Source organism: Mustela erminea, chromosome 7 (assembly GCF_009829155.1).
Source record: "Mustela erminea isolate mMusErm1 chromosome 7, mMusErm1.Pri, whole genome shotgun sequence".
NCBI classification, from domain to species: Eukaryota; Metazoa; Chordata; class Mammalia; order Carnivora; family Mustelidae; genus Mustela; species Mustela erminea.
This window is the reverse complement of record NC_045620.1, coordinates 3,106,232-3,124,703: the sequence shown is the minus strand read 5'-3', so window position 1 is coordinate 3,124,703 and position 18,472 is coordinate 3,106,232. Positions and strand designations below refer to the sequence as shown.

The 18,472-nt window shown below is 52.4% G+C and overlaps 1 protein-coding gene and 1 non-coding gene across 2 annotated transcripts in view; both read left to right on the top strand.

The window, feature by feature from the left end:
• The first annotated feature begins 5,330 nt into the window (after window positions 1-5,330).
• The window catches only part of CDH26 (cadherin 26), a 41,863-nt gene continuing 28,721 nt past the window's right edge, over window positions 5,331-18,472 (top strand). The window contains 4 exon segments of the mRNA XM_032352949.1: window positions 5,331-5,393; window positions 11,291-11,347; window positions 12,640-12,744; window positions 14,380-14,541. Coding sequence (XP_032208840.1) covers window positions 5,331-5,393; window positions 11,291-11,347; window positions 12,640-12,744; window positions 14,380-14,541 — 387 coding nt within the window.
• On the top strand, window positions 17,035-17,140 carry LOC116596665. Its single transcript, XR_004288249.1, has one exon. It is a non-coding gene; the product is annotated as a U6 spliceosomal RNA (small nuclear RNA).

Below are 18,472 nucleotides of genomic sequence, written 5' to 3'. Positions count from 1 at the left end.
TCTCCTTGTTCAACCCATGAGCAAAGCTCCCGACTCCCACCGCTTCTCCGGGGGCTCCTTCCTTCTCAAGGCCCCGCATCTTGCAGAACGGGACTCCACAATGGGTCGGCTTTTTTCTCCTGTCGATCTGTGTCTTACATCGGCTTAACTCTCAGCACCAGCCAAAAGGGACCCTAAGAGGAAGCAGGAGAGCGGAGTTGGCCGCCCCAAAATATTTTGAAGGGACAGCACAGCCACGGGAAAGGCTCCAAAAGGCGAGTGTAAGGGTCGCACCGGGGAGATCCCCACGGGTTGGGGGGTGTCTCCCTCTCTGTACCGGAAAGAGGAAGAGGACCCTAGAAATGCTTATTGACTCTTACCTCATTATGGCCTGGACTTAAATCTGCGAAACAGCCATACCCATTTATTGAGCTTTTCCCGGTAACCTCACGGGGTAGGATTTAGTGGCTTGTCATTTGCTTGTAACACCCAGTGCTCGTTCCGCCCCTGCCCTCCTTGTGCCCACCCTCCAGCCGCCTCGTCCCCGCCGCCTACCTCCCCTCCGGCAACTCTGTGCCCTAGAACTCAGCATCCCTCATGATTGCCTCCCTCTCAGTTTTCAGCTCATTTTATTTTTCCTTCCCTTCCCCGACGTGGGATTTAAGAAACAAATGAACACCTTTCGTCTTTAGGGGCAGGTGGTATTGGAGGAGGCGGCGAGAGCCACTTCGGGGAGTTCTGGGGCTTCCTGGGGAGTCTCCCACGCACGCAGGAGGCACACGTGCTGTTCAACTTGTGTTTGTTTTTCCTCCCATGAACCTGCCTTTTCTTATAGGGTCTCAGTCAGGAACCTAAAAGGGTAGAAGTCAGATTATGTTCTATGGCAGTAAAGGTCAAATTTTACTTCCCCTGTAGAATAAAAGTCTGTGAACCAGCAAGATCCTCGGTGGTTCACGTTTGAGAAACCTGCCTTGTTCGCGGCACTTAGAATTGTGCAAGTCTGACGCCGCTGCTGCGACCGCGTGTCTGGGCGGGCCTTGTCCCCGCAGCGGCCACACTAGCGAGGTCTCCTGCTCGCTGTGTCCGCTTCTCCAGGGCTTACGGGCCCTCGGCGAGCTCTCGGCTCAAGGACAGACCCTCCGCGGCCTCGTTTACGGCCTCTGCTCATCTGTGGGGCAGGTGAGCGCCGAGGAGCTCAGGTTTCTTAGGACAGGCCCCCCTGAGCCCCCTGCTCTCCCAGCAGACGCTACAGCTGTAGGGTTCAGGGGTGACACTCTCGCCCTGTCCTCCGCTGGCCTTAGCCCCCTCCATCATGCTGGCTACGTCGAGGAGGATCACCCCTGCCTGCCACCGAGCTTTTCCTGCAAACTCCAGTCTCACGGGACACCGCCCTCCTACAGTGCGGAGAGGGACGGGCTGTGCCGTGGTCCCGAGTGGCTCACTTTCCTGACCCTGGAGTGAAATGCTTCCTCCCTGTAGGTCTGACACAGTAAGAGGAGGACGCTCCACCGGGTTCCGCTGAAGATGCTCGAACTCAAGGTGCGTGTTCTTCCCTGCTCAGGACAGTTTTGACGTGACAGGGTAGACTATGTAGCCTCAAACTGAAAAAGTATCACAACATTCGTATACACAAATAACCAAAAAAAGACCTCGGTGCTTCCACTACTGACGTACTTAGTATAAAATACACCTGCAGAACGCGAGAAACCCCCCAGTCGGTTATGCTCTGCCGTGTTAACCCGCATGTGCTCACCTACATCTACCGGTGGGGTAAGTAGGGCCAAGAGGCTAAAATTTCTCCAAGGAAATGTTCTGGGCAGGCCTTGGAGGCTGACAAAAGACTAAAAGACAAGGGCCACACTTTCTCCTCGGCCCGCGTGGCTACCCCAGCAGCAATGAGGGGCAGACACGATGGTCCCTTAAAGCAAATCAGGAAAGACGAGTGAGGAGCGGTGTTATGGTCCCGGGAGACCCACCCTTCAGCCCTCACACAGGTTAGGTGTTGGGGTCCAGGGGTTAGAGGCACACCAGGAGGCATGAGGCTCAGGGTGCACTTCATAATAACTTGGGGTTTTCAGTGCTGCAGTCAGATTCACTTTCTGACTTCTCCCCATCAACATCATGTTACAAAAATTTTCAAACATCCAGAGAAGTTGGAAGACTTGTACAGTGAACGCCCACACGCTCGCTGTGTAGACGGCAGCGCTCACAGCTTGTTCTCTGCCTTGTCCCCCTACCTGCCCGCCTCCTGCTCCGGGCACCTGCTCCCTCCCGTCCACACCTGCCTTTGCTCCCTCTCTAGCCCTCCTGAGGCCTTGTCCTGCATTTCCTCCGAGGAGGGGTGGTTATTCTGTCTGGCAGGGCCAGGACGGAGGACACAGCCCTGCCCTGGGACTTCTGTTCTGTTTTGCTCCTTAACTCTGCTTGAGACTATTCTGAGAAATTAAACTTTTCTTGTGACTTTGAAGAAACAGGACCTTGAATTCAGAATCCCTTGCGGGGGGAAGGTACAGTTTACAGGAGTGGGCAGACATGGACAAGTCTATCCAGGGGGAGGCCCGACCAGAGGCCGTTTAATTTTTCGGGCATCTGAGTTTCCAAGCCTGCCGTCTGAATCCCTCCCTTCCCCCGTGGGCGTTTCCCCGAGGTCCCTCGGCTACGGAAGCCGGTCCCGTTTGCAGTGGCTCCTGGGTGGGCAGTGGGGGCTTGGCCTCTCACCTGCCCCAGCGCAGAGACGAGGCCGCCTCCGCGTCTCCCTCCCCGGGGCTCTCCTTCCTCCGGCTCCGCCAGAAAAGAGGGAGGACCTGTGTCTCCCGTCTCACAGGCTGCCCACACTTTCTCCAAGGTTGGTGCACGCTTGTGCAGAAGGTGTCCAGGGGCCACATCTGCGTCTGCCCCCACCTCCCCGCACGGGGAGGCGGGAAGAGGGGTCACACCACAACAACCCCTTTGACATGTACTTGACCAGCATGGGAAGCTCCGTCTCCCGGCCTGCCGGACGGAGGCAGCGTTGGGCCCTTTTCCTGCACCCTCTCCAGGCCCTGCTGTCCACCCTGGCACCCAACTCCTTGTGTGGGCCGGTCCGCCAGACCACTGTCCAGGCAGAGCCAGAGTGAGGCTCCAGGCGCCCAGCCTGGCAGTCACTCCCACTCATTACCCTAGAAAAATCCAACCCACCGACTTCCCGAAATGGAAAGAAAGTTTCCCATTCTTCCCCAGTGCGTGGGGTGTGGGGGTGGGCAGGCAGCTCCTGCAAGTCAGGGGAACAGAGGAACAGAAAGCAGCCGACCCCCAGCCCCAAGACCCCTCACGTCCATGGCCGCGGTGGCAGAGGGCCAGCTGGGCAAGGGGGTGACAGGACCCGTTCCACCATGGCTTGTGGGTCCTGAAGCATCTGGTCTTAATTGCTGGGTCTCATCTTAGAGCGTCCTGCGTGTGACAGTTCCTCGTCTTCAGTTAAGGTTCTACTCACCGATCCCTGGGCCAGCAGGAACCTTCCGTGCCGGGTGCTTCTCCCTGCTGAGATGGAGAAGCAGCGCGTTCAAGCTGCCTTTACCCTGAAAAACGACCCTGAGTGGGAGCCTGGCGTGGGCAGGAGCCTGCCCTGTCCTGGATGATGCCTGACAAAGTCAGTCCTCGGCAGCACTCCCAGTGTGCGTGTTGTGATAGGGAATCCCGGGAGGGGGAGGCGGTCCGGCCAGGTGAGGCTGTGAGTCCGGGGCCTTAGCGCTCCTTCCTCGCTTTCCAGTACCTGCACCTGCGTTCCGTCCCGCAGGCCCCGAGCGTCTGGGAGCTGCCACCTTGTGGCTGCGAGGTATCAGTGCGTGTCACTAGACTCCGCAGTCACAGAGGCTCAGGACCCAAGGGGAAGGTGGGCGCCTTCTGGTTCACCCTCCCCTGAGCCATGCCCCGAGGCAGAGGGAGCCCAGCGCCACTCTGTCCCCAGCCAGAGAAGGGCGGCCTTCGGGGAAGCCGACATCTTGCTCAATTACTTTTCAGCGTTTGAGGATGTTGAAAATGGGGCTGTTTCTAATCATGAAAAGACCAAGTTCTTTCAGCTGCAAGAAATGTAGAAGTAGAGCCCCCCACTCGCATCCCCAGCCCCTCCCGTCTCCGGAGGCGGCGCACTGTCCTCCCCAGCACGGCCCCGGGACGGCTGCCCTGCCTGCATCTTCCTTTTCCTCCACAACGTTCCACAGGGGTTAGCGCATCTGATCTGTAAAGCCCGGATGAGCCATGCTAACTTGATCAAACTTTCCGTAGACCGCCATGGAATAGAAATACCCAGTTTGAAAACAGGCGCGAAGTTGTCCAATAGATCATTATTATTCCGCTTCTATTTGGGCATGAAAAATAGAGACCTCAAAATTACATTTGTTACTCTTTCCAATAATAAGCTACTGATTCGGATTACGACGATGATCTCCTCAAATGACAACACCCAGGGGCGTCTCACAGAGCCGTGAACGCCCAGGAAGGAAGGCTTCCCTCTCCACTTGCCCAAGAACTCTCGCTGTGAAACAAGGTGGTGTGGTGACAGGCTATGACGTCCAGGTGGTCAGATTAACGGGTCTCCGATTTTGTATTAAAGTCAATCATCGCCACTTCAAGTGTCGGTTGCGTAGAGTCCTGTTTCCTGGCATTCTAGTGCACAGACCCCCGGTTTGGCACAGAGAGGCCCCCCCGTAGGGCGTCTCTCCCCATCTCTCCCTCCTCCTTCAATCCTAAAGTCACAAGGACAGAGTCAGCCAAGCTGGGCAGAGATTTGGGTAGAAATCTGAGAGCCCTGAGCCCAACCGTTACCCCATGGTTGGGATAAAGGTCACTGGTGTTCTGGAAAGTGAAAATGTTTGGGTTTCTTTCCTTGATCAAGTCCCTCTTTCTTGAAGTCCTTTCCCACTGCTGTCCTTTCAAAGCATAGGGGTTATTAGAAAGTCATTAAAACACCCTACTTCAGACAGAGATTATGGGGCCTTGAGAGCTGGAATGAAAGACACACAAAGCAAGAACAGGGGCTGGTGTCACATTCCGCAGGCTGGGTTGACCCGCCGGGGTCGGGTTCCAGCCCGCATGTGTGCACGAGAGGTGGGTCAGGCTTTGTTCCTCTCCACACCCTTCCTGGGAACTCGACCGTCACCGTGAGGTTAAACCTGAAGCCTCAGCCCAGCCCAGCCGGCTCTGATAAATGCAAGTGCGGCTGGGGACAGAGGACAGGAGAGAGGAGACCAGGGCGCCAGGGGCAGGAGACCTGGGCTGGGAAGGAAGTGGTCGGTGATTAGAAGCCTGGCTGTGGGGGACACCGGCCATGGTGGGGGGGGCTTGTGGTCATCTGTGTGCCTCCCCACGTGAACATGGGCTCCAGGGGCCACAGCTCGCTGTCGCTGGTTCCAGTGCTGCTGCTGCTGCTGCTGGAGGTGAGCTGGGGCAGGTGCCAGGACCTGGGCTGGGGCCCCCAGGCAGGAAGGTCCATGACTAAACGCACAGCTCCTGTTGGCTGTGCCCCTGCTGGGGTGACGGCCTGAGGGAGGGACCAAAAAGGGTGCCCTGGTCATGCCCTGTGAGGTGGGCAGGTGGGGTGCCCGGGATCCCCACGTAGTGGGCCTCGGGCAGCGGGGCTCCTGAACATATACGAAGGAGAGGTCTGGGATCGCAACCTGTTTGGGGCCGCGCTGGGGCTGAGCTAAGGGGACTCGTCTTCCACTGGTTCATACAGCACACGCCATTTTTATCTAGGTTTGTGTTGACCCCAACCTCTGAGGGTACTTCTGTGCACACCTCACATAAGACTGAGACGATCTGAGCAAACCGAGGGTCGGGGGACGGACCCACGGCCCCCGCCCTTGGCCACGGTTCGGACAGAAGGATGAATGGGGGAATCAAGGTCAGGACATGCGTGGGCTTGCTGCGTTTGGGCGCACCGTGGGGACTTACCGTGACCTGTACCTGACAGGCTACTAGTGCCACAGCTTTCCACGGAGGGAGGGGCGAGCTCAAGGCTATTGTGTCCAGTTCTCCCGAAGTGGCTGGCCCCAGGGCCAGCTGTTGGTCTGGGCCGGGGCCGCTTAGCATCTGAACCCGGCCAGTCCACCCCCGCTGGTGGTCTGGGCTCGCCACTGACCTTGGTTCTCACGTTGGCTTGACGTGGACTCTTCTCAAGAGCTGTCGCACTCCGGAGGCCCGGCCACCTCCCCCAGAGGTTTAGACAGAGCTGATCTGCGGGGCAGCTCTGGCCTTACTGCTTTAACTCGTTAAGCCTCACTTGTTAAACCTTATTTTCTTTGCCGGGAAGTGGAGCTGATGTTTGCTCTCCCTGTCCTGGTGAAGGATGAGGGGGGCTTGGCCGGCGTGTCCGTGTGTCGGTGTCCTTCTGGTTTGGCACCCTGTGTGTGACCCATATGCTCCCGTGGGGTTCTGCTTCTGACGCGAGAGCCATGCTTGGCAGTCTTGCTTGGCATTGGGAGAGTTTTCTCGGTCCCCTTTGGCACTTCCAGTTGCGAATGTCCTCAGGCAGGCAATACTCTCACTTTATCTCCCAGCCTTGTCCAGTCCTGTCAATAGTCCCTTTTAATACTCAAAGCCTGTCCCCCTATTTCCCTTGCTCCTGCCCTTGCCCCTAACTGGTGCTTGCCAGAACACTCAGGTCGTTTCCTCTTCCCTGTTGTATTAGCAGAGCCCAGCCAGGCAGAGTCGTGTCTGAGGGTGTGCTGAGGGGGGGCCCGCAGTGGGGAGTGGACCAGGGGTGGAATTTCAGCGTTTGGGGAAAGCAGCTTTAGACCGATTCCAGGGAACGAGACAGAGGACAACAGCTCGGGAGTCAGGAACCAGGTGTTTCCAGCAATCCCCGTCCTGGGCCCTCAACAGGGCAAAGAGCTTTCTGCCCAGTCTCTTGCTGAAATGGCTCTAAAGAACCCATTCCTTCCCGCTCCTTTTTTTTGGCCACAGAGCTGCCTTACAACCGCCTCTGACATCCAGGACGGGTGCCCACTGGGCCTCCTCTGAGCTCTGCATTTAGCACCAGGCCCCATCCTGCTGGAGTGCTCTTCTATCTACAACAGTTTTCCTCTGAGACCCCACCTCTTTGCCGTCCGGGGGACATAGAGCAAGTGACAAAGTTGTGGCTTCCCTGCAGGTTTTCATCTTGGATCCAGATTCGGTGATAGGCCGTGGAAGGGGAGTCCTGCCCTGCTCGTAGGGCAATTTCTGGTCCTGAGGATTCCTGAGTCCTCTGCTCTGGGCTGCGGCAGGCTTCCAAGATCAGAGAGGAGGGAGGGTTTGAGACCATGAAATCGGACAGTGAGCAAAGTCTCTTATGTCGTCGTTGCTATTTTTTAACCTGGGAAATTCTAAATCGACTTATTTTTAAAAAAACTGTCAGCACCGATGTTCTGCCTGGTTAATTTACGAAGCATCCATCCAAGAACAACAGTTAGTGGGGTGCAGAAGGTGAGAGATGGTGTGGCCGGGGGGTGGGGGAGGGCGTGGAGCCGGGCACTCGGCAGGGACGGAGCAGGCTGGCTCTGTCCTGAGAGCCCTGGGGACCCAGAGAAATGATGAGGTCTGCACTTCTAAAAATCACCGGAGCTTCTGTATAGAGAACATACCTGGGCAGTTGATTAACCTCCTAGGGCTGCCGTGGCCGAGAGCCACACACTGGATAGCTTGGGACACCGGAAACGCACAGCGTGGCATCATTGCTCACCGTAACACACTGCATACTTGGATGTTGCTGAGAGAGTAGATCTTTAAAGTTTTCATCACAAGAAAACTAAATCTGTAACTCTGTGTGTTGACAGATGTTAAGTAGACTTTTTGTGGTTGATCATTTTGCAATTCTGTACACATATCAAATCACGATGTTGCACACCTTACAGCGAATACAATGGCAAACACCAATTATAACTCTATTTCAAAAAATCCTCCTTGAATGCAAATTTGCAATAAAAAATGAAATATTTTCAGGAGAGAATTATTTCCATGTGGGCCTTGTAGTTCCTTAGCATCTGCTGCAGACACAAAGCCCTCCTGGACCTAGGTTATTTCTCTCCAAAAACATCTTGGCTACTCGACCAGGGCAGCCTGCACTGTCCTGGTCCATGTCCCCACGCCTAGCACTGCCTGTCAGATGATGTGTGCGTGACCCTTGCAACCAGATGCCCACCTGGCCCGTAACATTAGGGGGACACTGCGGTCAGAGACATCCAGACGCAAAGAAGTTTTCTCCCCTCACTTTACAGAAACCTTACTACACCGTTTGGATGGCATCCTCTTTGGACCAACTACCTAAACTTGGCAGGGATGGGAAATATAATAAGCACACTTACAAAGTCATTTCAGCATATATAACCTTTTACTGGTCTTCTTGCAACAGCCAGACGTGATCGCCTGATTTGCAAGACATGCATGGAGGGGGAAACGTGAAACACACAGAGCGTCAGGTGTGCAAAGCTCGGAACCCGCACTCTCACATGGCTATTGGCTGAGCTATTCAGGCGCTGGCAGAGTGAAAGCACAGAAGCTTGTGTGTGGAAAGTGTCCTTGAAGGCCTCATTTACAGAAGGGGAAACTGAGGCCAGCAATGAGGAGAAACCTTGATATATTCCTTGTTAGGGGGCTGGGCTCACCTGGGGGAATAGATCTGTGCTGGAAACGGAATGACTTTCTTCATTCTTTTGCAAAAACTGCAATTTTCTCCATTTTAAAATCACATACCTGGTTAGACCCTTTATTTAAAACCACTGACACGAATAAAAAAGCATTCAATGTCTGAATAAATCGATGTTTGAGATTTTGGAACTCCAAGACTTTAAAAATTCTTTTCCTTTAAGTGAATAGAGATGTAGCCCGTAGCAGGAAACAAATACCATCACCATCTTGACGTTAATGAAACAGGACTAGCTGGTGATGTCCACCCCCACCAGGAGGGTGACGGGCCACAAGGGAAGGACACACGAGGTATGTGTGTTCATTTTCTGTGAAACCGCTAACATTCAGTCCATCGGGCACCATGTGCCCTACAGCAAGGACGGACCCTTATGGGTGAAAAATGACCAGGACCAAGGGGGGTCCCTCACCCTGTCCCAGAGACTGAGGCCTGGTCCTAGAGTAGTTGGGGTCCGACTGTTTGCTCTCAGGACGTCTTCACACACATCACATCACTGGGAGCCCAAAGAGCTCCTGCTGGCGTGGGATATATTTACTACGAGTTACCAGAAATTAAGACTGGGACATTGTAAGTTTTTCTCAGTTCATTAAAGATAATACTGAACCCAGTACATGTGAGTGGATGCCACATGCTTTTATGAGAAATAACCATATTTTTAAAGAAATTCTGTTTAGCGTGAAGAGTGGCACTGTTTTATATTCTCACAAATCTCTTATTCTAAAAGAGGAAGGCCGGATTCCGCTCTCCGAGTCTGCTCTCAGTCTGTTGTAAATGTCATTTAGTTAAAGGATGTGAAGAAATTCTGGTCTCACACATGTATGCGTACGGAAAGGGAGGAATATTTGAATGACCTTGAGCAGATACCTGTGGATATCCTTCTTTGATAATACACCAAAGCTTGACAAGTGGTATGTTTGAACAATCTGAACACATCTTCATAAATCTTCCGTGTTCTGTTACCTCAAAAGCAGTGGCCTGTCGGTCTCGCGTTTTGGATGATCCTTCCCCGTGCATGACTTCGGAACGTCGTGCGTTAATCAGTAGGAAACTCTCGGCTCGTGGAGTTGCGCAGATCTTCTAAGTGTTGACAGGTTTCATTCCACAAAATCAGAAAATCACTCATTAATATCTCCACGGATATCACCAGAAACATCTGGAAGTTCTGGGAAGCAGTCAAGCCCATGGTAGCAGACGTAAGTTTTCCAACATTCTAAATTTTGACTGGAATGCTTCCCTTCTGTCACTGGCAACATGACTCTCCCCACAGCCCCTCTTGAAGCGATAGGCTCACTCGTTTACCGTCGAAGCACCATCTGCAAGTGCCCAGTCCTGAGCGACACAGTCCGGCAGTCAGACTTTCAAGGAAAATGCTGTCCCATAAAAACGTGGGCCGTTCAACTGGTGACTCCAGCCAGCACCCCGCTGCTTCCTCTGAGACTCTGCCCCGAGGGGCCACCTGGGCTTTCACGCGCACGTCTCACCTAGTCCCACAGAGTCCAGCAGACACGCATCCTGGCGGCACAGGACAGTAATGCTGGTGGCCTTTATTGCTTCATCGGTTCTCAGGGGACGTCAGCAATCGAGTCAGGTCACCCATTACTTCATTCCTAAACGCAATAGGCTTTTCCTTCCCTTCTTCCTGCACCTGTGTGGGGATGAGGACACAAGGATGCCGGCGGCTCTGGCGCTGCTGCCTTCCTTGGGGCTGAGGCCCCAGCCATCTGTCCCATCCGTGCAGATGTCATAGAGGAAAATCAGCACAGGACGCTGGTGTGAGGAGGCAAGCCAGTGGCCTTGCAGACTCTGGTGGCGTCAGGCCTCCCGGCGGACCCCACTCAGAAAGCTACTGCTCCCCAGAAATTACCTCTCCGCGCGGGGATGTTTGTGACCGCGGCATTTCTGTTTAAGCGAAAGCAAAGAACAAGTAATCCAGATAATGAGCCCCGGGGGATGAGTCAAGGAACTGTCCCCTGTCCGGGTGCTGAAAGGCTACCCCCGTAGTGAAACGGGCAGACGAGAGCCACAGGCGTCAACACACCTGCACAAGCTCGTGGCGTGCCCTTGTGACACACTCTGCACTGCCTGTCTCTATTCCCACAGTGTCGCCGTGCCCGTGCGGCTGTCCTGGGGCATGTTGAGACGTAAATAATAAATAATTCTCACTGTAGATCACCATGTAAGTGAAAAGTACTGAGTTTTATTGTTTTATTGATTATGATACGATAAAATCTAAAAATAAGGAAAAAATAAAAGAGGAAACAGGGAAAAAAAAGCCCAGTTGCCTCTCTCCACCAGTTAACGCCCGGTGCTATTCCGCACTTGCCGTAAGCTCACCGTGCTCACCGCCGGCACAGTCTGCTCTCCCCCTGTGCTGCGTACAGTTGAGGCTGTGCGCTACGGTGTTAGGTGTCCCTGATGTCGGCCGGACTCTGTGAGAATTCTTTTGGTTAGTTCTCCTGCAGATGCTCAGGAAAAGCAGTCAGTGTGACCTGAGATGTCGAGAACAAGAAATTATATTTATCCATTAAGGTTTTTTTTTTTTTCTCTCTCTCTCTTTTCTCATTGGAGAAGATCTTGTGTCTTCAGGCAGTTTCTACATGAGTCTGATAAATGTATCCCTTACTAATTCATGCCCTTTGTATTTTTAAGGTCAACAGCGTCAACAGCCTCCAACAGGAAGAGGATGATCTTACGGATGGAACAAATGTGGGTTTGGAAGTCACCATCTTCATAAACTAAGTGAGATCACACTTGACTCAGAGGTTTGATCACAGTTTCAAGGTTTTTAGTTCTTGGTCGATGTTCAGTTTGCAGAAAATAAATTAGTAACCAGATGTGGCCTTTTGGAATCTTGAGGGACTGCTAGGGAGTTGTAGTGGATGCTTTTATGTCTCCTAGAATATGAAGAATCTGCGAACATCAGACACCAGCCGCACGGCACTGGCCCAGAGCTTCCTCCTCACTGTTTTCCTCTTTATGGAGTTAAAATATATGGGATTGACATCGTCCAGTGTGTGGACTTTGGACAGCCCAGGGGGGCAACCATGTTTGTTAGGAGCTCAGGCCACCTTACAAATACTTCCTTCCCGTGGTTCTTGTCAGCAACTCATTTTCTAATTAAATACAGTTGACCTTTGAACAACATGGGTTCGAAGTGCGTGGTCCACTCATATGCTGATTTATTATAGGACAGGGCTAGTGCGTGAATGTATTTTCTATCCTTATGAACTTTCTTAACGACATTGTCTTTTTTGTAGCCGACGTCATGCTAAGAATACGGTATATAATACACAAACGTACAGAGCATGTGCTAATCGACCGCTCGTGTTATCGATAAGGCTTCAGGTCTACAGTAGGCTGTTAGTTAAGTTTGGGGAGAGTCAAAGTTTCTACGATGATTTTCGGGTACCCCTGGGGGCAGTGCCCCAGCCCCGCATTGTTTCAAGAGTCAACTACAATTTTTGAAAAGGCTCACATGTTTGTAGATAAAAATTAATATGTAGATTAAAATTTAATTTTAAATTAAAATTAAAGCAGCTTTGCTTGCAGTGAGTAGTCAGTTAAACCCTGTGGTCCCTCCCCTGACAGTCTCTGAGCCCAACGTCTGAGTCTGAGTCTCTCCCTGTTGGAAGGGAGAGTAGTTGATGAAGAGACGTTGAAAGCCCATCACCCCTGAATGGAGACGTCCCAAGTGACTATTTCGGACAGACAGAGGGCAGGAGGAGGGAGGGCCTTGCTCATCCATTCAGCGGCTGAGGGCGTGTCTGCCATTGGGCAGGCGCTGGCACACGGCAGGCAGTGATTTTAAATGTGATCTTTAATACGATCTCAGGACCCGTGTAAAATCAGGGGGTGGCCCACAGTCTAGAAACGCCTCCACGGTTGTCAAGAGAACTGGCATTTTAAATTTCTAAGCATTGGAGGCGGCCGTGAGGACGCCCGTCTGTGCTTGTCACATCACCTCGCCGTCATCCTCATGGTCGTCACTGTAATTTTAGGGAGAGAACCACCGGCCCCTACGGCGATCCAAGAGAAGACGGATTATTACCACCCTGGAGCTCGAGGAGGAAGGTCAAGGACCCTTTCCCAAACCTGTTGGGGAGGTGAGGAGGGCCCCCGCCCCTCTGGAGGCACGCCTCCCCTTGTCAGGAGGAACGAGTGTTGAAGAGCTCCGTGCGAGCGAGGCTGGGGAGTGCAGTGGGCAGAGGAAGGCGGCACTGGCTTCTAGAACCCGCTCTACCTCCACCCGGCCGGGGCGCTTCGGGCAGGTCCCCGCATGTGAGCGTGCGCTAGCGCATCAGTCCCGTGGGACGAGGGCTGCTTCCCTCCAGCCTGCCGGCCTGCTTTCTTTGGCCCACGCCAATGTATTATTTAAAAATAAGGAGCCCGCAGTGCCCAGAGACTGGGACGGGGTGGGAAAAGGGAGATTTGAAAAACGAAAGAGAAAGCAAAACGCCGTGACTGCCAGGGCCGGTGGGGAGGAGGTCATGGGGGTTTACCGTGTGAGGGGGACAGAGCGTCCGTTTGGTAAGATGACGAGCGCTCCGGACGCGGATGGTGGCGGCCACGCGACAGCATGAGTGCGCTTGGTCCCGCCCGACCGCGCGCTTCAGGATGATGAAATACCATGTTGTGTGTATTTTACCACAGTGACATGGAACTGGTAGGAAGATTGTACTAGAAATTCTGTACTTCTAGAGGCTTTCCGACAGTCCGAAGGTCTGCCCACAGGGAGCCTACGTTCCACACGGCAGCGACGGGATGGGCTTGAGTTTCCCACGGTCCCCCCGCTCCCTGCTGTCTCCCTCCGTCTGAGGTCGAAGCCATCATGCGACCATCTTGGGATGCCAGAATATTCGCACGTGGCCCATGTCATTCTTGCCGTGACACGGCTGACCCTGTGGACCCGTGAATTACACGCTGAGTGACTCGGTCCCGACAGCACTGACATCCTACGATTTCTGGAGAAAGAAATTAAAATAACTCCTATTTTTGCAGCATTTATAAAAATAGTAGATGCCTGCTATAAAAAAAAAAAAAGAATGTTTTCAAGACTCAATGGTTCAGACTCTCCACTCCCAAGAGTTCAGGGGACGCTGTGGGCTCATACCGCAGGCGCCCCACACCCCTGCTGCGGGAGCCCCACCTCCTCACTCTTTCTCACCGTGCGGTGTGGTCAACGAGAGGACCTACCTTGTGGGGCTGTTTTAAGGATTAAACAGGCGAGGGCACGAAAGGCATAGAGTCCGCTGGCTCATTCTAAGCCCTTTCTCTGTGTTAGCCGCACGAGTGCTCCCCCTCTCCCCGAGAGAATCACTCCTGTTAACCCCTTCCAGAGAGTTCTCTAGAGTCGCACAGAGGGGAGTCCACCTTGACAAGACGGGATCGCTCTACGCGTATTGTTCTGCGACTTGTCCTTCTGGTTTACCCGTGAGACACAGCCTCCTTTCTGGGGCAGAGTGTGTTAAGTCCCGACGGCTGGGGGCCCTGCCCCATGGAGGGGCTACTGCGCTGGGATTCTTCCCTAGGGAGGGACACGTGCGTTCTTCCCACTGGCCCACTGTGACAAACCTCACGCCTGCCTCTTCGCATGTCTCTCTGTTTCCTTCAGATAAACCCTCAGGTGAGCGATTTCGAGGCGTGGGGCTTACCAGATGCCTGAGTCCCGGCCTTCGTAGTTGGTGTGCCTTGTGGTTTTTTTCTCATTCTCTTTTCTCCTATTACTTTTTCCCTTGCAGCTGTTCAACGATATGTCATACATCATGTCATTAATGTATTTAATCAGTGGACCTGGTGTGGACACGTACCCGGAGATTGGTTTGTTCTCTATAGAAGATCACAGGAACGGAAGAGTGTACATTCACTGCCCTGTCAACTGGGAGACCACGCCGTCTTTCAAGGTACCTGACATCTGATACATTCTCAGCTTGGGCTTATGGTAAAGCTGTGGCAGGACAGGTATATTCGGCAGGCCTTAGTTAAGCTGCCCATGGGCCATGTCACGGGAGCCTGCCCATGATGCCATGGCAGCTTTACAGCATGGATGGGCCGACAGGCTGATTTTGCAACGTTCTTTTAAAGTTCTGGACGCTGGGATGAGGTCTTCCTTCTAATGACTGGATTCCCAGCACGATCAGACTCGCAAGGAAGACAGAAAAACAGGCTGATGAGCAGAGTTGCTGGCTGTGAAGAGTGGGCTAAGCCGGGGTCACGGAGACCCCGCCCAGGCCGGGCCCTCCAGCTCAGCCACCTGCCTCTGCAGAAGGATGCTTGCTACCGGCTCTCGGCCATGCATAAAGCCAGCGTGTATTAGAAGCGAAGTCGGCCCAAGGGTGGGCAAAAGGGCCTTCCCAGTAGCACTGCTGTGCTCCTGGGGCACAAGAATGAGCCAAAACACAAAAAGCTTGTGTTTGGGAGGTGGGGGTGGGGCGGGGAGGGGCTCACTTCTTGATAATTCCGTAAGCCTGTGAGAACGCTGCGCGGCCGCCAAGCACTGCCGCAAGATGCGATGCGGCCGGAAGAGGGGGGAGTCTGAGTCGCTGGGCACGATCTCACCCGTTATATCAGAACATGCTCAGTTTCTTCGGATACAAACACACACAGCTAAGTCTTCCATATTCCTCGAGATCTCCAGCGGCCCTTCACGCTGACACACTCCTCGCCGCCTCCTTGTTCCGATGCGTACAAGGGGCCTCGTCCAGTGTGTTTGCCTTTTCTCCTGTGTGCTCATCTGTGGCCAAGAGCACCTGACCTGCCCTGTCATATCGGTGGTCGTACGCCCCGCCTGCGCCCCCCCAACGCCACCACACTGCGGTGTATGTATGGCGTTACATCCCAGGATGTAAATCTTAAGTCTGTAACAAAAGGCTGAAAACCCTTTCCAAGTGCAGACGACATCCATGACCTTTCCTTTCCCCGCTGCAATTCTGAGTCCCTGGAAATTCTGAGCGTCTTGTCAAAGAATAAACAGCACTTGGGCCTCCCAGGCGTCCCAGAGAACTGACGGTCTCCGATGTGGCTTTTAGGATCATAAATGGACTATAAGATAATAAACACAAAACAAACAGGCGGCGCTTATTTTTAAGTGGAAGCCTTGCAGTTGGCACCGTGTCAGAGCCAGAAGTCCGCGTGATTCTGGAGCCGAGTTGCCAGCGCGGCCATAAATTATACAGGAGCCTGCAGAGATGGTGTGCAAGAAGCCAATTTGCTTGCACAGAAATTTAAAAATGTATGTTGCATTCCCTGGAACAGACCAGTTCAGTGGTCTTGAGGGGACAGGAGACAGCTAACCGCGGAGAGCCTGGGGCCCCGGCCACTGTTGCAGGAGAGCTGTGGGGACCACCATGGTGGAGGCTGATGAGGGGAAGCCGACAAGTCTGCAGGAAAGAGGCCCAGGGAGGTTGGTGCGGCAGAGACCCTGTGGGCTCTGGGGAAAGGGGCAGGCTGCTGCCTGAGGCTGGCGGGGCCGAGATCCCTGGCACCTGAAGCTGCCTGCTCTGGGCTCTGGGTGGCTGTGGACTTGATGCAGCCAAGTCCACAGCTCCTTGGACTTGAATCTGGGCTGCGCCGAGTGTGGACACCCATGGAACCTCCCCATGGCATGCAGTAGGGTGCCAACAATGCCTCCCTCCGCGGCTTCTACAAGGAAGGGAGGAAGGGGTTGGCGGAGGAGCTTGGTCCTGGGCCTCACTGAAGCCGCTTCCCTGGAATAAACCCCGTGCTTGCTCCGTGTCCCCTAGCAGACAGCCCTCGAGGAAGCACCGTTCCCAGAGCAGACCCACCTCCGCCTGGAGAATGACTCCGCGTGCGTGATGTCCCTCCTGTTCATTCCTTTTTCTGGGACTCTGAACTCCGGCCTCAGCACTGACCCCCCACAGTCTTTTCACCTTTCTACAAATAAAACCACTGTTCATCCGAGAGCAGCAGAGACTCAGCGGCAAGTCGCATCAGATTTACTTTAGCATGTAAACCACATGTATTATGTATGTTCTATCACATATCACATATATTATGTATATATTATTATGTATTTGTATTATATTATGTGTATGTATGATATATAATGTGCATTACACATGTAATATATAATGTACATAATATATGTAATATATAATACATATATTGTGGTGACAACATATAACAATTACGGAGGGTCCCAATATATAATACGTAACATCTGTTATATATACCGGGTGGCTCAGTGGGTTAAGAGTCTGACTCCTGATTTTGGCTCAGGTCGTGATCTCGGGGTCCTGGGATGGAGCCCTGCAGCGGGCTCCGCGCTCAGTGGGGCATCTACTTGAGACATTTCTCCTTCTCCCTTTGCCTCTCCCTGCCTGGCTCTCTCTCTCTCAAATAAATAGATAAATCATTTTTTGGAAAATATATATATGGCGCTCACTTCGGTGGCGCGTAGACTAGAACCGGAATGGTCCAGAGAAGATTACCATCGCCCCTTGGAAGGATGGCAGGCAAATTTGCAAGATGTTCCTTATTTAGAAAAACAAAAATAAATCATACATATGGTTGCCCCCTTTTTATTTTATAAGTGGGGACTTTTTAAAATTAATACTTTCTTTTTAGAGCTGTTTTGGGTTGCCGGAAGAGGAGAGTGGAGAGTACAGAGCACCTGCTCCCTCTGCCCCGCCCCACAGGTCCCCTTCTCACTAACGTGGCGCATTGCTGCTGTGCGTTTACGACAGCTTTCGAGCCAATACAATACACTCCCATTAGGGCTCACTTCCGGTGCCGCCCACGCTATGCATTTGGACAAATTGTATATGACACATATACACCCTTGTAGTACAACACAGAGTATTTTCACTGCCCTCACAGTTCCCCCAGCCTCTCCATTATCCATCCACCCCTCTTTCCCGCGCCCCCGGCAACCCTGATCCTTTTGCTGTCTCCCTATTTTGCCTTGTCCAGGATGTCACATGGTTGGAGTCACACGGGGTGTATACAGCTTGCTCAGACCGGCTTCCCTCACTTAACAGGGTGCACTGAAGAGTCCCTCAGGTCCTGTTAGGGCGGGATAACACTCCACCATCTGGAGGCTCGGCAGCTTGTCCAGTCACCAAGTGAAGGACATCTCGGTTGCCTCCGTGTTTGATGATTATGCATAAAGCCACTTTAGACATCTGTGTGCGGGTTTTTGTGTGGTCGTAAGTTTTCAACGCTTTTGCATAAATATCAAGGAACATGATTGCTGGTTTGCACGGTTAGAGGATGTTTTGTTTTGTAAGAAACCGCCAAAGGAATGAGGAATTATTTGCCATCTGTATATCTTTGGAAAAAAAGATATTTGTCTGTTCAAATCCTTTGCCTATTTTTAACATTTGAAAATCAATTTTAGCAAGGTCCCAGGAAATAAAGTTAATATATAAAAATCAATTGTATTTGTATATACCAGTGACAAATAATTGGAAGTCAATGTTTTAAAAACAGTATCATTTATAATATCACCAAAACAAATGAAGTGCTTAGACCTAAATCTAAAATCTGTGTAGGATCTGTTTACTCAAAGCTATAAAACACAAAGGAAAGAAACCAAGAAAGACCTAGTTGAACGAAAAAACAGACTGTATTTATGGATTGAAAGATTGAGTAATAAAGGCATAATTCTTCCCAAATTTATCTATAAGTTCTCTAGACTACTCGAAAGACTAGCAGACCTTTGCATCGATCTCAACAAGCTGATACCAAACTGTATATGGGAAGGCAACCAGCTCTTGGTTGTGTTGACTTTGTTTTGCTCTTCTGAATCTTACTGATATCTGTGTTCATCTTTATTATTTCCTTCTTTCTGTTTGAGTCTAATTTGCTCCTTTT